Source organism: Acipenser ruthenus, chromosome 8 (genome assembly GCF_902713425.1).
Source record: "Acipenser ruthenus chromosome 8, fAciRut3.2 maternal haplotype, whole genome shotgun sequence".
Classification (NCBI taxonomy): Eukaryota; Metazoa; Chordata; class Actinopteri; order Acipenseriformes; family Acipenseridae; genus Acipenser; species Acipenser ruthenus.
In genome coordinates, this window is record NC_081196.1 from 56,713,768 (window position 1) to 56,734,133 (window position 20,366).

General features: G+C 37.2%; 1 protein-coding gene across 22 annotated transcripts in view; it reads left to right on the forward strand.

The window, feature by feature from the left end:
* The window catches only part of mycbp2 (MYC binding protein 2), a 98,158-nt gene that overhangs the window by 22,138 nt on the left and 55,654 nt on the right, over positions 1-20,366 (forward strand). For 16 of the 22 annotated variants that reach the window (XM_059029314.1, XM_059029323.1, XM_059029326.1 and 13 more), the window contains exons 6-18: positions 968-1,210; positions 1,799-1,870; positions 2,010-2,106; positions 2,501-2,574; positions 4,213-4,351; positions 6,675-6,751; positions 7,861-8,065; positions 8,792-8,956; positions 9,058-9,216; positions 9,797-10,004; positions 10,799-10,944; positions 12,142-12,246; positions 18,254-18,352. In XM_059029314.1, coding sequence (XP_058885297.1) covers positions 968-1,210; positions 1,799-1,870; positions 2,010-2,106; positions 2,501-2,574; positions 4,213-4,351; positions 6,675-6,751; positions 7,861-8,065; positions 8,792-8,956; positions 9,058-9,216; positions 9,797-10,004; positions 10,799-10,944; positions 12,142-12,246; positions 18,254-18,352 — 1,789 coding nt within the window. Of the gene's footprint in view, positions 1-967; positions 1,211-1,798; positions 1,871-2,009; positions 2,107-2,500; positions 2,575-4,212; positions 4,352-6,674; positions 6,752-7,860; positions 8,066-8,791; positions 8,957-9,057; positions 9,217-9,796; positions 10,005-10,141; positions 10,160-10,798; positions 10,945-12,141; positions 12,247-18,253; positions 18,353-20,366 lie in introns of those variants that run through there. The other 6 variants (XM_059029318.1, XM_059029335.1, XM_059029316.1 and 3 more) reach the window with 5 other exon arrangements.

Here is a 20,366-nt window from a genome sequence, read left to right on the forward strand (position 1 = left end):
TAGTGATGTTGGCTACATCGTCTCAAGGGCATTCAGAAACAATATGGTTTGCACATAGAAAACATGCCGGTTTATTTTATCCAGTGGCTGCACAGCTAAGCGTCTATGGCCTTTAAAAAATATGTATCCACTCTCATTGGAAAACATAGGCCAATGTTTATCAATTGTACTGTAGACTTTGTTTTTGGTTGATTTTCCCAGATATTTAAAATATTTAAGGAGAATATATTTTTGAAAAAAAGAAGAGTTTTAACTGCACAACTAAACCTGATTTTGATAACATCCTTTCATGCTATCTTCTCAATATCTATTTAGCCTTTTTAATTAAATTTACTGATATGAAAAGTGTTACAGGTAATATTGGAGTAATGTATCCATAGCTTCAAACACTTCTGAGATAAAACCATAAGAAATGAATGCATTCTCTGGGGATTTCAAATACTATTCATAAAATGAGCTGAATGTTTGTATCAGTTATACAGTAAACTCAATGCTTGTGATTCTCATGCATATGCAGGTGCTTGTGTCTGTGGGTTTAGGTATGGGTGCAGCAGGTCACCCTGGTATACACTTCCTGAGGCTGATTGCATGTACCATTTTTAGCAACTAGGAGGTGAGGGTATTTCCCTGATTTGGTGGAATGGTTTGGAGAACTCGTTTGAAAATGCATGCAGCTGACGGATTTAGACATGGAACTACTAGCAAGTCCCTTCCAGGGAGGGTTCAGGCACCTTGACTGGGCAGTTTGGGAACACTCATGTATTCACCTGTTATTGATATAAATAGATAATGTCAGTCTCCAGCCTTGTCATCTTTCACAGCTGCTAAAATGGATTAATCTTGTATTAAGTTTGATAGGCAAGGATTCAGGCTCAAATGTATGTATATCACCAAGGCTCTTGATTTACTCTGGGATCACACTAAGCCCAAATGACCCTATTATTCATTTTGTTTTACACCCCTCAAGGTTCCGACCATCCTGATTGCCCTCCAGAGAAGCGTCCAGGCAGTGCTTGTGGGAAAGGTCCAGATTCAGGACTGGTTTGGTAATGGGATCAAGAAGGCTGCACTGATGAACAAATGGGTCCTCAAAGAGGTATCCATAGATGATGACGACCAGTGCCTGCTCCAGAGCGACGGCTCCTTCCTTTATCTCTTATGCAAAGATGGGCTGTATAAAGTGGGCTCAGGATATAGTGGAACAGTTAGGGTAAGATGAAATTCATTATCCTCTTATCAAATGCCCTTCTTTTTATGACCACATGAATGCATAATTGATGTACAGTATTAACCAGTTTTTACTAAATTAAAATGTAAAGAATTTACTTCCCTTAGTTACATATTTGTAGGTGTCAACAAGTTACATTTGATAGCATTAGGGCAGCAGTGTGGAGTAGCGGTTAGGGCTCTGGACTCTTGACCGGAGGGTTGTGGGTTCAATCCCCAGTGGGGGACACTGCTGTTGTACCCTTGAGCAAGGTACTTTACCTAGATTGCTCCAATAAAAACCCAACTGTATAAATGGGTAATTGTATGTAAAAATAATGTGATATCTGTATAATGTGAAATAATGTATAATGAGATATGTTGTAACAATTGTAAGTCGCCCTGGATAAGGGCGTCTGCTAAGAAATAAATAATAATAATAATAATTACATTGATGGTTATAGACACACAATTATTCTTCTTTCAATGGGATCTTAATTTGATACTTTGCCAATGATTATGGTGTTGGATGCCATTTTAAGTTGGAATATATATGCCAAATATATTTGGTTATTAACTGTTTATCTTCTAGGGCCATGTGTATAATTCGACATCGCGTATACAAAACCGAAAGGAAAAGAAGTCTTGGTTGGGATACGCACAGGTACGTGCAATAAACTATTACAATTAGTTAAGCAACACCTTGCATTTTAAAACATTTTCTAAAAACCTACACTGACTAAACTCATGCTGTTTCATACTGTGGCAGATACTAGAGTGTGTGTTTGTTTTGCTCCTACCAGGGATGTTTGCTGTACAGGGATCTGAGCAGCCACAGCATGACCGCAGTAAAGATCAACCCAGAAACACTGGAGCAAGAGGGAGCAATCACCATGCCAGGTATGGAAGAACGAACATTATGGAAGCGGATCATTTGCAGGGAAAATATACTTGAATATTATTAGAAGGGCAAGTTAATAATAATCAAACTATTGGGAAGCTGAAACATGTTAATTGTTCTTAATGTTGTTTTATAATTTTATAGACCATAGGAAACAAAAAAGCTAGTTGACATCACAGGCGGTAGTAAAAAATAAAAAAAAAGATGTTTTCATGTTGCAGGTTTATCAGTTCATTGTAGTTTTTATGTATCCAGCAGCATTCATATATCTGTCTGTTTGCTTAATCATGTCATAACTTGTATTGTATTAGATGCACTGCGGGTCCTAATGTATGTTTGTGTTTTTAATTGGTAAATTGAATCATTTCTGACTCTTGTTTGTTTTCTCCACAGGCCTCCAGGCTGATGCACAGAACATTGTTTTTACAGATGGAGAGTACATCAATCAAATTGCAGCTTGCAGAGATGTAAGAGTTTACTCAGTAAAACTAATGTATCATGACAAAAACTCACAGAGATTTATGGAATAGTTTATATTTACACACCTTATTGGCTGTAAAACTATAACTATCTGGGTGACGGAATATGAAATTCATGACTTAATCTAATCTTTATGTGATTTGTGCTTTTGCCTTGTAGTTTTGCAAAACAGCATCTGGATGACTTTTTTATTATTATTTAAAGAGGTTTTGATTTATTCAGTATCGGTAGTAAACGATAGCAGAGAGATTAGAGCAAACAATCTTGACATCAACATGCTAGCAGGCCCATACAGGATAGTAGTGATAGGTGCTCAAGCATGTTGAAAGTAACACAATTAAAACGCTTCTCACAAGAAGTAAGAGAGCATTATGTTCATTTATTTAGGTTCATCTGTTTTTTTTTTGTTTTTTTTGTTTTTTTTATTTACCTGAGACTTCTTTAACTCCTACATGTCCTGCCCTTTTTAGTCTAACTATCTGAGATTTTCAGTAGAACTATTCATGCCTGAACCTTCATATATTTTCTTCTTACCTTCAGCTGAATCTTTTCCTTAACCTGAGGCTGTGCTCAAGGAGACATGAACACACAGATCCCCTTTGAGGAGCGTGTGTGGAGGGGTGGATGGGAAGACTTGTGTTAGATTCAGATTAATTCATTCTTCAAAGAGCTTCCAATAGAACAAGTTATTCAGAATCAGGTCTGGAGAAAAATTAGAATTTCTACTATGAAAAATAATTTGCATCATAATTCCCTGTAAATCAGGCACCTGGAATTCTCTGCTGCACACTTCTGATTTTCATTAGCAGCCACCCAGAGCACCCTGCGACAGCTTTCAGGAGCGGGGTGGGGGGGGGTGTAGAAGCAGCTGATTCTGAGCTAAATTGTTGAGATTCCTAACATAACTGTTTTTTGGAGAAGGGATATCAAAAAATGATGATCCTTACTGATTCCTTCAGAGAAAAGTAGCCAACCTCCAACCCTTCTCGCCACCACATCCAGCTCAAGTCTCCTTGCTCATCCCTCTCCCTCACTGTGTCGCACCTGAGAAGAAATACATTTTCTTCCATTAAATTTGAAACCTGATATAATTGTTAAATATAATGCAGCACGACAACACTGGGCAAGTAAATGCCAGTGTGCGTTATTTTTATTTTTATTTTTTTAATCCCACGATATCGTGATATGGAAATTGTTATCGATGTCATATCAAAATATCAATATTGGTGCCCAATTACTGCTTTAAAACATTTACACTGCTCATGATGACCAAATTATAACTACTTAAGGATTCATTCATTCAAATTACATACTGTTTTTTTTTTTATAAAGTTCATTCCAATATTTGCAACCATCACCTAACGCAGCCATCAAAACATCTACAGTCTGCCTTGCGAAAGATGACAGGCATGACCTACCTATTAAAAAGGATGGGCCTGTTTTTGATGGCTGTCATGCCATATCCCTTTCACAATTTTATTTCAGACGCAATACGAACCCAGTCTCTAAGTCTCCCCTTAGTATTGAATGTGTTTCTAAAGTTCAAATAGCTTCCATTGGGTGGTGGTATTTGGGACCGTGGGTAGAAACAGTATGATTGAGTTTTCTGTCACTTGATTTTTTAGGATGGCTTTGTTGTCCGTATCTATGCAACAAGCACCGAGCCAGAACTTCAACAAGAGCTGCAGCTGAAGCTGGCCCGAAAATGTCTCCATGCTTGTGGGATATCCTTGTTTGATCTGGAGAAAGACCTGCACATAATGTGTAAGAGATGCTTTTATTTGTTTATTCACAAAGTGTGTTTGAAGCATTCTGCTCTGTTCTGTCCATGCTGATTTCAATCACAGGCCAGAGTGACAGGATAATGTGACAAACAAAACAAACACAGACATCTGGGATGTTGTGGATGCTCGGTGATTCAGTTGTACCATATTTATACAGCAGTTTGGAAACCTAAATAAATAAAAGCAACAACAAAAAAGAATAGTTTATATATATATAGTTCTTAATGCTTTAGTGAATATTCCACCTCCCCGTTATAGTCTCTTAAAAATAACACATGTTAAAGTCTTCAGGGTGTAACTGAAATGAGCATCCCATTTCCTAAAAGGCCAGGGACCACATGACTAAACTAAAACCACAGTGGTTAACAACTGGCTCCCAATTCAGGGAGCTTTGTGGTTCTAAAAATGTATTGCCTGTATTATTTATTTTATTTCCGGTGGCGTCAAGTTGCGTATCTCTAGCACAAGCAATATTATCACTACCTCCGCCCCCCCACTTGTCTTATGCTAAAGAGGTTTTGTTTGTTTTTTTTACTTTGAAATATGTAGAAGTTTCAAATACAGCATTGATGCTGCTTCCTGGTTCGAAACCCCTTCCTCTAATGGTGCTCCAGTGGTCTACCTGCAATCAGGCATTTTACCATATATTTGAATTGATGTCTGTATATCTGAAGTATAAAAACAAGTAAAACAACCAAAAGATCTACGACACAAGAAAAGGGTGAACCAGTCCGTCTAAATGGGTTTTAAAACCTTGGTTCACACTCCTTTGTTGTTACAGTTGTTAACTGTCCACATCTGTTATTACTTTTGTGTTTTTTATATCTTGAGTAAGATGGACCATTTCAAGTGTTAACTATCAGAGCAAGACCTACTTTCAATGACGACATGGTGGTGGTGTCTGAATCCATCTTTGATGCTTGAAAACATTAGCATACTTTAATACAGCTTTGGAACAATACAATTCTCTGTTTTGCATAGTCCTGCATCCTCATTCCAACATAATACCTCCCTGTAAAAATAACCCTGAATAAATATGGTAATTAGCACCTGGAAGTGTGCGTTTGTGTACAGCTTGATGAATAATGACAAAATGACAGACTGCTGTCACCACTAACTCTGCAACAGTACAACAAACCGAAAGCAGACCTGGTATCGAGTTTGCATGAGCAGTGGAGTAACATTCCACACCTTTTTTTATTGTTCAAGAACTACAGATCTGCTTCAGTACACTTTTCTTGCTTTAATTAAATGTGTTGCAGTTGAAGCCATTAGTGTACTTTTTTTTTTTTTTTTTAACCATGAAAAGGGTGTTTGAGAATCCCTATTGTAACTAGGTCTTACTTACCCATACCATAATACTGCTCGGAAGGGTTTAATGCTTGATAAGCCACACGATTACAAGACTGCTCAATTGAGATGGAGTATTCTTGCACTGATTACTTTGTTCCCCTCTCAATATGTCTCTTTAAAACTGCAAACCCAATTGGTTTGTGATTTGAAAGATAAACAGCTGTTACTTCATGCGCTGTAATATTTTATTTTTCTGAAGCCTGTGGTCAAAGTCTCAGTCACACATTTAAGCCAAAGCCTCATTAACAGGCTTTTGGGTAGAAGAAGAATGGGGAAATAGTACAAAGAATGCAGCTCATGAGTTATTAGTGATATCCATAAAATGCATTCTAGCCCAAGAGGAATTTATGATAAGTACTGCAGTGCCCTTATGAACCAACTGTAACTGCTAATATTAAGTCTAATGCAAATTTCAGTCAATATTATTATTATTATTATTATTATTGAAAATGCAAAAATATCCTACAAAGTTTCTTGCTCATGTTAGCTTAGCTAATGTTAAATTTAGGCAGTTGGAGTCACTACTCCCTATGGTCACAAAGATCAGATTAGAAACCATTCCATCATTTTGATGCCAGCATAAACAAAAGGAGAATCGATGGGAAATTGTTAGATGTGTAACACAAATTCAGGAGATTTAGAAGCCAGGTGTAAATCATGAAATACCCCCTTAAGAAGCTTGTTAAGAATCGCCTCTTGTTCTTTTATAGAGTGTCATGGTAGTTTTACTGAGTTATGATGTGTGGAACAACTCCTTGGGAAAACTAGTGTATCGCCACAATAATTCTGTTTCTGTTCAAATCTAGACTCTCTAACACCTCATGCATATCAAATTATGACTATCTGCTGATAGGAGAAATAAGCAGTCAACAAGTGAAGCAAAACATAGTAAATGTAAAGAGTAATGGTGCCTGTGTGTCTGTTTGAATATTGTATTTCTCTGCCCTCAGGTACAGGGTTTGATGAGGAGGCTGCAGTTCTGGGAGCCGGCAGAGAGTTTGCTCTCATGAAAACTGTGAGTGGAAAGGTACTGTATTCGACAACTGTTATAAACACGGGTTTACCTTTTGTTACAGAATTCTGATGATTCATCATGGCTGCATAATTGAAAATACAGGCTTCATTACCAGTTATTCTTGTTCCTTTACTGCTCGCTGTGTAAAGTAAGATCTTTGTGTACTGAGTGTCATGTGGTTCATTATCTATTCAGTCCTCGATCAGATCTTGGGCCCACCCATGGGACCCCACCCAGTCAGGGTAGTATGCAAGGGAGTCCTGTTCTTTATGGGTGGTGTTTCCAGTCCTAGAAATATAAGTGATTAGGATTGTCAAGCACAAATTATTGGAAAGTAATAATTTTTAAGTAATCCTTTTCTTTACTGAAGTGCCTCCAGCACAATACCACAGTCATTTTGTATCTTTATCCTGTGTATTTAACACAGTTTAATTAAAAAAAACACATACACAAATAAACTACTTTTTTGTACAAGAATGCTTTTTTTTTGTTTAACTAGTGCAGTATTTATATCAAATGTACATACCAGGTTAACCACAATACTGCTAAATTCACTATCTCCACAAAGACAACATTTACTGTTTGTTGCATAAAATGGGTTACATACAGTACATACAATATACTTGTCCTTTACTACATACCAAGACTAGTGTTGTGCTATCTTATTGCATCATATGTCTGATGGATGTGTTGTCTCATAATATGTTTATAAGCTATTAGAATGATTTCATGTAGACAACATGTAAATGCAGTATTTGACCCAATTTAAAAATGCAAATAATGGATTACATTTTTAACTGGTATTCTCCACCCCCTTCGCTCCCTCAAAATGCTGTAGTATCTTCAGCAGTAGTCTTGTACTAGATTTTCAAATCTTGAATGTTAGCCGCTGTACTGCGCTTCCTTTCTTTTTATCTTGTTTTTTATATGTTGTTTCAAAATTAAATAGCTGTATGAGAGATGGTGCTTTTGTAAACACTCATTTAGTTACTGTTGTACACGCTACGAAGTGCAAAGGGCTTGGCTGCCAACATGCAATGTCTATGAGGGAAAAAACCTTTACCTTGGCAAAGAGATTGTATGCGAAAGCTTTGACCGATCGCTCTTTTTGTCCCCCTTAGATATATTACACTGGCAAGTATCAGAGCTTGGGAATCAAACAAGGCGGTCCTTTGGCAGGGAAGTGGGTGGAGCTGCCTATCACCAAATCCCCTAAGGTCATCCAGTTCTCTGTTGGACATGATGGTTCACATGCCTTACTGGTAGCCGAGGATGGAAGTGTCTTCTTCACTGGGTCCGCCAGCAAAGGAGAGGATGGAGAATCAAGTATTGAATTTTCTTTGTATGATTATTGGGGGTTATGAATGAACATTATAATAGTCAATGAGAATTTGCTGTACATGATGTAAAGAATCTCCATTAAGTGTCAGACCTGTTGGCAGCTGCGCTGTGTCGAAGCTTAAGTCTTAAAAGAGAACAGCTCAGCTGTAAAATGTATTACAGTTGGCTCTTCCTTCTGTGTGCATTGTGTATGGATTACAATACCCAGAGTCATGTAAATGTGACTTGTAAAGGTGCTAAACAGAGATGAACAATCACCTCTCATTCAGAACTGTGCAGAACAGCAATGCCCAAATGTCACCACCATGTGTTAACAGAACCAAAACTGCAAGAATTCACATTGAGCCTGTCAGCCTAGGGTTAAAACTGTGATATAGAGTTTCTCAACGAGACAAAGTGATGTATAATATAATTATGAATATTCAGCTTTTATATAGACATAATACATTATGTGCATCACAACAGTACAATAAAAATACCACCTCCCAGCAATCTACCATTCTTTACCATAAATCTGAATTTCTGCCTCATACAATATTATACCCCAAGAGCACTACATTGTGCAGCATAAATCAACTACTTTTATCAAGAGCTTCCAAGGCCCGTTTTAAAACCAATAACAGTTAGAGTGTATAAATTCCTTGTTATTTCTGAATTGTTTACACTGGATGCTCTTTAGGGTTGCGCATTCTTATGTCTTTCTGTCCATAGCAAAAAGCAGACGGCAACCAAAACCCTATAAGCCCAAGAAAATGCTAAAGGTGGATGGCAAAACTGCAGTTTACACCGCATGCAACAATGGCAGCAGCAGCATTGTAACAAAAGATGGAGAGCTGTACATGTTTGGAAAAGATGCTGTTTATAGTGACAGCTCCTGTAAGTACAATTAACAGTACAATTTGTGTTGTGACAGGCATTGCAGCAACCTTATGGATACACCATTGATCTTTTGTGAATTTTTTTTTTTTGTGTAACAGGCCAGGTGACTGATTTGAAAGGACGCTTTGTAACTCAGGTAGCTATGGGGAAAGCTCATACCTGTGTGCTGACCAAAGATGGCGAGGTCTGGACATTTGGGGTCAACAACAAAGGACAGTGTGGCAGAGACACTGGCTCCATGAGCCAGGCTGGGAAAGGTCAGTATGGGCTGGAGTGTCACATTTCAAAATGTCAAGTGGCAAGTTGGCGAAAAACATTGATGTAATCCTAGCAGTGTTTTTTTAATCAATTGTTATTGAATTTAAAGTATTTATTTGTTTTTGGAATTGTCTTGAAGTTCTTTTGTTTATTATTGGTAGTATTAGTATTATTATGTCATGTCCTATCAGTAGTAACTACACTCAATCTGTTAAGTGTCGTCTCCTGCACAAACGTGTACAGATTATTCTAAACATACAATTCCTTACATTATTGGTAACACATGCCAACAAATGAAAATGTAAAAAAATAATTTAAAATTTGTTATTTATCTTTAATCTTCTGATGAAACCAAAAGGCTAGCTTCCTATTTTCTGTACATACAGCATTATATTTTAGGAACAATATCTTTATATTGGTCTTCGCCTTTGTGAGCCTTGCATATAAAGAATGCACAAGACAACACTCTTAAACATATAAAGAGATCATGTAAGGAAAGCAGTTCCTCTTATGGTTACTGCAGTCAACAAATAACCATCAGGAATGGTAATGTTGTTCTTTGATCTCTGCCTCCTTAAGCTGGGTTTGGGATTGAGAACATGGCGACGGCGATGGACGAGGACCTGGAAGAGGAGCTGGACGAGAAGGAAGAGAAGTCCATGATGTGTCAGCCTGGCATGCACAAGTGGAAGCTGGACCAGTGCATGGTGTGCACGGTCTGTGGAGATTGCACTGGCTACGGGTCCAGCTGTGTCAGCAGCGGGAGACCAGACAGAGTGCCAGGAGGGTAAGGGTTCTCATACACCAGTACTCAGAGACCAGTCAGTGCCAGGAGGGTAAGGGTTCTCTCATACACCAGTACTCAGAGACCAGACAGAGTGCCAGGAGGGTAAGGGTTCTCTCATACACCAGTACTCAGAGACCAGACAGAGTGCCAGGAGGGTAAGGGTTCTCTCATACACCAGTACTCAGAGACCAGTCAGTGCGAGTTGGGTAAAGGTTCTCTCATACACCAGTACTCGGAGACCAACTGTATGTGCAATGATAACTGTTCTGTTTGGGTTGTTTTGACACCTACGTGGTCTTTTTCAATACAGAGGTCAAGCTTTGCCAGCATCAGACTGCACTCAAGCACTGGCACTGTTCCATTCAGCAACACAATAGTTTCTGTTTATTATCAATTTAAATATTTAAAAAGAAAATATTACTTATCATGTTAAAATCAGATTGAAGATGCTGTGGGGCGTAAGCTAAATAATTTTTTGGAATGATACTTGTGCTGTGTGTTGTCAAAAAAATGTATTGTGTTATGCATGGTATTTTAAATGAGAAAATACCTAAAGAAAACATTTCATTGGTACATTTTGTATCCTGTTCTATTCTGTATATGGTCGTCAACCTTTTCATCATACTGATAACTCTAATTCTGATTTTGCACCTGTGGTGGAGGAGTATTTAAGTTCCTGACATACTTGTGCAAGTTGTAGTTTTATTTGGAAACACAGCATGATTCCCATGTCTTTGCAATCTGTATCTGAAGGCTCTTGACACTGTTTTCATCTTGTTTGCTGCTCCTTGTAGAATCTGTGGATGTGGCTCTGGGGAATCAGGCTGCTCGGCCTGTGGCTGCTGTAAGGCCTGTGCGAGGGAGCTGGATGGCCAGGAGGCGAGGCAGAGGGGGATCTTTGATGCAGTCAAGGAGATGATACCTTTAGACCTGCTGTTAGGTAAAATAACACCTTCTTTCATCTCTTCACACGTGCCTGTTGTAGTTTTTCATGTGATCCTGTTATATTAACCCAATATTCTGTGAAGCACACTGGGCTCTGTAAATTCAGTGGACAAATGAGCTTTTTATCTTCACACAGCAGTTGAATAAAAGTACTGCATTGAATCCACACTGTTGTGGTAATGAGTCAGAATCCCTAAAGTAAATCATAGTTACAGTTTGTAAAAATAAATAAATACAAAATACAGTAAAACACATTATAATAACAACTCCCACAGCAACCTCACTTTACAGGCTTTTGTTCTTGATGTTGCCCTGAAAGCCTGCAAATCGAGATTTCCCCTAGTCACACAGTATATATCTTATTCATTTGGGTACTGTGTGGGGTGCTGGAATCTATGTCTCTGAGATGAACCAGATTGGCTTGTTAATCATCCTGGCTGGCAGTAGCTTTCAGAACCCCTGGAAGCCTAGCCCGGTACAGTATCATTCAGTACAAGGAAGACAGATCTGTGGGGGACTGGGGGACTGGGTAACCCTGTAGTTTGCTACCCAACAATATAAAAACGGTATATATATATTCTTTTTTAGTATTTTGCAATAACATCATGTCAAAATGTGCACTGATGTTCAATAGAGGTGAACTGATTCATCCTGCAGTGACTGGAAAATCTACATTACATGATGCACAGTGATACGGAGGCCGTATATCATTATGCAAACTAAAAATCACTATGTTCTGTACATACTTGTCCACCAGGTTGTTCTTGAGTGATGTAAAATGTATTTTTTGTTTATGCTTTATCACTTAAATTCATCTTATTGCACATTATACAAAGTTGGCCTCCATAGCATATATTACACTATTTTATTGTGGCCCACAAATCTTGATAGGTATTTCAGTAGTGGAGTCCTTACCTACAACATTATTGTGTTAACTATTTTCTAAAAAATGGAAGCCCAGTTCTAAAAACGTATTATTGGCTGGTTTCACAGACCCGATTAGAACAAAACTGTACTACCAAATATAGACCTAGATTAATGCAGATTGGGGTCGTAAAGCCAGCTGTTTATCATTCAGTTGACATCAGTGTTTGAAAGTTTCCCTGTGGGTCTGTCATGCTGTCACCATCATTCATCTGTTTTTTTTTTTTTCTTGTTTTTTTTTTGAAATCTGCAACCGTTTTGTTTTTAGCTGTCCCTGTTCCTCCAGGAGTGAATATTGAAGAACATATCCAAATAAGGCAGGAAGAGAAGAGACAAAGGATAAATCGAAGGCACCGACAGGAGGAAGGGAGAGGTATGAGTTTCTGTTTTTCAGTCACATAACATGCCAGCCAAGGTCAGTAATAGCGTTTATATTTTATAGTGTCCGCAGGCTTTAGATTGTATCTTCATGATGTGATTTGCTGCCTGTTTAATTATAAAAGTGTCTGGCAGAATCACATGCGAAACTAAATTAGACTTGCATTCATTACACATTAGTCCAGAGCTATTCAACCTCAAAGTCCCATGAATAATTCATGAATGAAAAAAATAATGTTGGAAAGTCTTCAGAATACAGCAATTTAAATGAAAACCGGTATGATTCACTGCTGTACAAGAAGGAAACCCAAGACAATTTTTTAAATAAAAAGACTAAAATGTAGTTGGTCCCTTTCAAGTGTAGCTCGTCTATAATTTCTTGTTGCATTAATATATTAAAAGGTCAGAATGAAAATACAGTGAAGCAAGGAAATATTAACCCTTTGCAGTCCATTTATTAACTGTGCGTCAGGCACGCCAGGTCTAATTAATTTTCACACGCGCAGTTAATTTTATATGCGCTGTTTAAAAGTATTTTTTTTCACAGTCAAACGGGTTTAAATGGCCCTGTATATCAACAAAGCACTCACTAGGCATCTCCAGCCCCGCCCCACCCTTTCGTTTGCTATAGCGTTCACCTATGTAAGAAATAAATAATAATAATAATAATAGTCGTACATACCGATCGATCATCTCCGGATCACTCGTTTTATCACCAAACTCCTCAATAATGCGATCCAAGTCATTGTTTTATTACTATAACATCTGAAAAAAGCTCTGCAAATGTCCATGATAGTCTCTGTGCGCTGACGCACTCAGCCAGCTTGTTTACTATGAACGCCCCGTTATCTGATACCTGATACCATGTATGACTATTCAGGAGATACGCCTTTTTTTTTTTTTTTTTTTTTTTTTTTTTTTTTTCTTCTTCGACTTGTCTCGGCTCCTGTCACTCCCACTCGGCAATTGAATGGTTTTCTCAGCTTTTTCCGGAGAAAAAACGACTAAACACCCGTTTATTGCGTTGCTATAATGATGTCGGACCCAGTCCGACAAAGGACCTGTGAGGAATAATTGCAATGTCGGACCCAGTCCGACAATGGACCGCAAAGGGTTAACATAACATTACCTAAATGGGTTACAGAAGTAACATCCCACACAGATGGATTTGGAAAGATAGAGGGGATATGCTTATAGGTAGATGTCTACTAAATCACAGAGAATTTAAATATTTTTCCCTGGTCGGTTATGGAATAAAATTAGGATTTTGCAGACCTGTTTAAACATTAAATAAACCTAAGTAGATAATATTTCAGACCACTATAAAAGCCTAAAAATAGTGGTATTTGCTTTCTTAATAAAACAGAGTGCTGTCATTTGTTAAAGGCAAGCATGCAACAGCAGTTGCTGCCGTTATGCTCTGTCTCTGTGGTGTGAAGACTTGCCTATACATTGAGAATGCACGTACTGCAGCCACTGAATTGGTTGGAAGTGTAAGGCAAAGCGTTGACAAGTTATACAGATGTGAAAATCAATTAGAAATAGTCCCAAAACTCAAGGGCATCTGGTAATCATTAATAAAAGCCATATAAGCAGCATGTTCATTGTCATGTTGTTTCTCCCATCCAGGAATATATTTTATTAGTACCGAGTCAAAAGAAAGAAAATGTGCCTATTCGGGTCTGAAATTCTAACTGCGTTTAAAAAGTAAGCAGGAGGTTGTTTGAAGCGAGGGGTCTGTGCTAGAACGTACCTGTAGTACTGATTTCACTCGGCTACAACCAACAGGAATATTTTTTGTCTGTGCTGACTTTCAAGTTTGTTTTCTGAAAGCTGTTATTTGTTTTACGTTCTGTTTAGCAGCCTCTGTGGTAGCCTTTCGTTTAATGTGTGATTCTGAAGCTAAATAGCGATCGATCGTATTTTCTCCAAAGTCACATTACAAGATGTGATAAACAATTTACTTCCATCTGCATGTAAAGTTTATTTGGGAAATTTCAGCCGAAATATACTTTGCTTTTTTTTGCTTTGTCGTCCATTTTTGGTATTTTACCTCCAATGCTGAAAACTAGATTTTAACAACCTAAATCAAAATAACAATGCAACACTGACTTTGTCCCACCTCCTACTGTACAGTACAGGTCACAGAAAAGCCAGTACAGACGCACTGATAGGCTGATTAAAACATCGTTGTCATGTGAACAGTAAACAAGAAAGTTAACCGCTTTGGAATATTTTTTTAAATATTATTTGTCGAAGGACCTTTTTTTTTTTCTCTCAGTGCAATGCACACAGGACGGTGAAGGAATAAAAAAAAAAAAGCCTATCTACAGAATTAAGATACATAGTTTGCGTTTGTTGTGGTGTGCAGTAGTTCATTTAAACTGTTTTTTTTTTTCTTTCTCTCCATACTATTCCGGTATGCATTGGCCCCTAAAGAGGTGACCCCTCAATATCCCGATTTTCACGAAATCGCAAATTAGGTAGACCCCTACTTATAGGATACAGTGGCTGCAAAGGGGCGCACTGTCAGTGTGCTAGAAAAAATACGTTCAGGTCTTCGTTTACATCAACATTTCCAAAGTCCTTTATTTAACCTTTACCCTAAAATAAATTTATATGTACAGGATGATCTGAAGGTCCCTTGACAAGTCCGAGTGCACTAACAGTATTTACCACTGTACAACTAAAGGGGGTGCTTTTAAGGAGAACAAAATAGTAGGGCTGTCAAGCGATAAAAAAAAAAAAATTGCATATTTAATTGATACAATTACTGCATCCATCTCATTTGTTTGTTTTATTACTGATATTATTATTATTATTATTATTATTATTATTATTATTATTATTATTATTATTATTATTATTATTATTAAGTTTTTCTTATTATCTGTAAGGCCTTACATGGTCTTGAACCTTCTTATCTTCAAACTTTGCTGACCACATATGTCCCTGGTTGTTCCCTGAGATCGGAAAATGTTAATCTTCTGACAGTCCCTAAAATTCGTTTGAACTCTGTAGGAGCCAGGGCATTTAGTTTAATGCCCCTCGTCTTTGGAAATTGCTCCCGATTCATATCAGGCATGCTAGCACAATTTAATATTTTAAATCCTGTTTGAAAACGTATTTGGGTCTGTTTATTTGTAGCTGGATTATAGACGTAGGCTTTTTAATATTTGTTTTTGCACTATATAAGTGACATTTGTATTGCATTGTCATTGTATTATTATTATTATTATTATTATTATTATTATTATTATTATTATTAGCATCCAAAAAAAATTAAAAAAAACTTGTCCTTTTTCTGGATTAATTTTGTTGCCCCTTCTTTATAGTTTTATATTTACACAGAAAAATTGCAATGTTTGCTGTTAAATTGTTTGAACCAACTGCTAAATCACAATGGAGTCAGTGTATTACTCATCTTACTGCATTTCAAATGATACTGTATATTTTCTTATCAGTTTCCTTTAATATATTTATATATGTATCATTGTTTATAATAATAATAATTATTATTTTATAAAAAATAATAGTAGTCATTAGACAGATGATAGGCATTGCTCTCTGTTTAATTTTGTTGTGCTGGCTTGCTGGCATATTATAGGACACTTTCTTTGACAAATCCATAAATGCAGAGATGCCAAGGGTTGACTATCCCAAAGAGTGAGACGTCCTGCCCCAAAGGGTGAGATTTGCAGGCCAAAGAATGAGACTTCCCAGCTGGTGTGCTGTCGTTGCTTAATGCAGCCTCTCATCTCTGGTCCTTGGGGACACCCAAAGGTCCTGGTTTTTAATCCAACCAGCACTTCATAGTTTATTTTAAAATGTACACTGCTTAATATTGCATGTGATACACTTAATGTACCGTAATACTATTTATACATACGTCTTATTAATATTATACAAATAACTACTACTACAAATAACAATATTAATTTATCAGTGGGGAGATTCGAAACTGGTACAAAAGGAATGTGTTGCTGCGACGACACTGCTCTGCTATTTCCAGATGACGAGCAACATAATTTTCCCCTTGATGGCTACAGGACAGCTCCTGGCGACACAGGGTACATTTTACATTAAAAAAATGTCTGTTACTTGGACAATGAAGGTCTGCTTATTTGTCCAGTGGGCTTTACATTTGGAACCCACAAACTTTCGATCAACTGCTTGTGTTTTGGGAGAACTCATGGTCTGTAGTCTCCTTGGTTACCATAGTACACATGTCTGCTCTTTCTAATGAGGCCCCAGATGCATTGCTGTCTCTTGCAGTGCCTGAGTAAAAAGATTGTAAATCACACACACATGTACATTATTATACATTACTATATTATTTATTTTAGCGACACAGTGTTTGTCAGGTTGAGATGAATTGATAAGTGGATAAGTAGGAGGCTGTGTGGTCCAGTGGTTAAAGAAAAGGGCTTGTAACCAGGAGCTCCCCGGTTCAAATCCCATCTCAGCCACTGACTCATTGTGTGACCCTGAGCAAGTCATTTAACCTCCTTGTGCTCCATCTTTTGTGTGAGACGTAGTTGTAAGTGACTCTGCAGCTGATGCATAGTTCACACACCCTAGTCTCTGTAAGTCGCCTTGGATAAACAAATAATAATAATAAATAATAAGTGTTCAGGTCCCGGTAATGTATAGACTGTCAGCATTAATATACCAAAAAACGTTTTATTCACTGATATGCAGTATTTAAAAAAAAAAAAAGTACCTGCAATAGTAGTTGAATTTCACTAATGAGAAGAATATTCTGTATAAAACAGGCAATGCTACGTTCGGTATGATTCTTTTGTTACATTGCATATCACTGCTTCACATCAGCTGTGACAGAAAGAGACACTTATTGCAAAGCGGGAGTTTTTTTTAAATTTTGTTTCTGTTTCTGCACAGACTTCCCCGCCCTTCTGTTACCAGTCAGGAAGCAATCGACACAGCACACAAACAAACTAGATGCTGGTAAAAGCCCAGTGTATCAATACAAAAATAAGTTTAAAAAAGTAAGCATCAAGAAATAATAAAAACATGCTCACAAATAACGCACATTAAATTAATCTCCAAAGAAAGTTAAGTGCGATTGACAGCCCTACAAAATAGGCAACTATGTTAATACATTTTATAATTCTAATGTCAACATGTTTAATTAAAATAAAATAATTTCTGCTAATGTCCTGTAGACGGTCTCCCCCTAAATTTATAAAATAAACCATACCGCTCCCGCCTACCTTTACAGGCAGGTTTATGTTACATTTGCAGACAGACAGTGGACAACTCAGCACAGTTATGGACCATTTTCTCAAATGTCTGAGAAATGACACTGATCATAATGAAAACATTAGTACTTCTACTGGTACAGACGAACAATCTCTCAATAAAGGTGGGGGGCACTGAGCCAGTAAAGTTTGGGAACCCCAGTTGTAGTGTATTGAAACTTGGCTGGTAGCAGCCGTGTACCATGATATAGAGGGATCAGGCTGCAGTATTCATAGGTGCCTAACGTGACTTCCATCTGTTTCCACAGTAGATTGCATATTTGGCATGTCATTTCTCAACAAAAAAATAATTGCGTTATGCAAGTCACAACATGGCATGATTTACAAGTTTTTTTGTCTGCTGCTGTTCTAGCATCCAGGTCAATATTCATCACATGTGATTCTGTGAGAATATCAAGTGTGAACCAGACTGTCCCCTTTTCCATAGTCTTTTGGTTTGATTTGGTGCATACATTTTCCCTTGTATATCAGAAACCTGTTTAAATGGCCTTTAAACCACTATAAAAAGATGTATATGTATATTGAAAATATATATTAAATAGATCCTGTAGAATTTCCAATGTAGAGGCATTCCTAAATCTGCCTTGCTGCTTATGTGTTGAACTGGTGAAATGTGGATTTTCTTGTTTTGTTTTTTATTTATTTTTTGCTCTGTTTTGTTGACCATTCTTTTTCCCGTTGTGAGCTCTCCCATGCATGTGAAAGTTTCTTTTTCCTCAGGCCCCCTTGTATTTCCTGGTCCCATTTTTATGAATCACCGAGAGCAGGCCCTAGCCAGACTTCAGGCACAGCTAAAGCATAAGCGGGACAAACGCAAAGGTACTATGGTCTTCCTTACCGACTAGGAGGGGACGCAAGCCCAACCTCCAGGTTGTCTCTTCCGTCCACTGATTCTTTTCTTTGAAAAACTACACACACAAAAAAAAGGAGATAATCTAATCTTGCCTTAATGTGAAGTAACCTGAGGAGAAAGAAAGTCAGGAGTAATTTTGGTTTCAAAGACTCGGCATCCCTTTTGTTGCTTCTTTCATACTCTAATTTCATTCTTGAATTTAAAGTATGTATAGCTGCAGTGTAAAAGTTGGTAGCCAACTAACTACATTCATTCACATCAGAACACTAATTTAGCGGTACCAAAATCCAGGAATTTCCTGTTTTAAAACCAGTTTGGTTTTTTTAACCAAAAAAGCTTTGTATAATTCATGCTTCTTATCCAGTGGTACATTCCTTGGGTTTTACTTTTCACAAGGGATGCTGAATCTTGTTTATTATTATTATTATTATTATTATTATTATTATTATTATTATTATTATTATTATTATTATTATTATTATATATACAGTATATGTATATATACATACATCCTGTTTTGTGATCTGTTAGGATGTCCCCCATACCATTATTCACAAGTTATGTTCTATGTGGAATTGTATATGTTTTAACTTTTTGTTATGCCAAAACCAAATATAACTTCATATATGTCTTTAGTAACACTAACTAGGGAGTTTTGTATAGATTCTCTTATAGTAAGTGGGAACTTTCATCTTTAAATTCACAAACACACACCCACACTTTCTAGTCCTTGTTAGTACTGTATGTATTGTCTCCTGCAGGTGAAGCACATATAGTGGATGCTCACTTATGCATGTACTGCTGTCGCCATTACATTTCTTTCTATTTTGGTCATTTATTGGTCATGATTGGCCTAGTATATCTTCAGATTTTTATTGTATTTATTGAAGGCTTGGTTTTGGAAGCCAAATGTCAGAATTTGACTAATCTAAGTATGAAGGTCATGGGGCCTACAGTACCTTTTCATGATATTGACTAAAATGTGTAATGCATGTATTGTGTCCTTGGAAGAAAATATGTAGTGTACATCAATGTACTTTGTTGCACAGTTTGGGCATTGTCTGGCGAGAGTCTGAAATCTGATTTATTGTCCACCTGCTATTTAAATATATTTTAAAAAATTAACCTTTACACAACTTAGAGCTAATTCCACTAAGTCTTACCTAGTACAAATTACTGTCACATCTATTTTGGTAAAATATCCAACTGCCTTTCTACATATTTTGGTGTCATATATATATTTTTTCATTTTCAAGTTAATACTGAAAAATGATAAGGACCATAATTCTAATATCAATGCTGATGAAGGTGGCCTTTACCGCTACTTTCAGAACAAAGAAATAACCAATTGTTTACAAACAGCCACTGAAAGCCTAATAGTTATTGTGGGTATATAATGCCTTCAAATGTTATCAGCGAAGTGGAAAAGGATAGTAATAATATGAGAACAATAAAATAACACTAGAAACCCATTAAGTTCCTCACAGGGCAGCATGCCACTGCAAAAGTGCAGTAAATAAAACAAAGCTCAAGCACTGATTGAAACGGACATGTGGAGTTGTGCTTGTGAATCTCCAGTTTAAAAAACCCTCTGTCACTTGAATGCTCTCGGAGTATACATTCCTATCTAATTAGCTGTGGAATTGTAGATGTTTGACAAACCCATGTAACCTGTGGGCTAGCAGGCTTAGCTGAGAAGTTCCTCTGCAGTGTCTGCTGTCGGTGTCCCCAGGCTTTGTTTCACAAGACGGGACACAGACGTTAGAATGTGCAGAATGTACACTGTAATCACACAACTTTGATTTGAACATTTGTATCATCTTCACATTTACAGCACAGCATTGTTTAGGCTTGTAATGATACAACTAAGATTAAGTCATTAAGGGTTGCATGTATTTTATTTTATTTTTTTAAGCTGGCTGAGGTGATCACATCCAAGATCACACTACAGTGAGACATTTAGGCTGAGCTTGGCTCTAA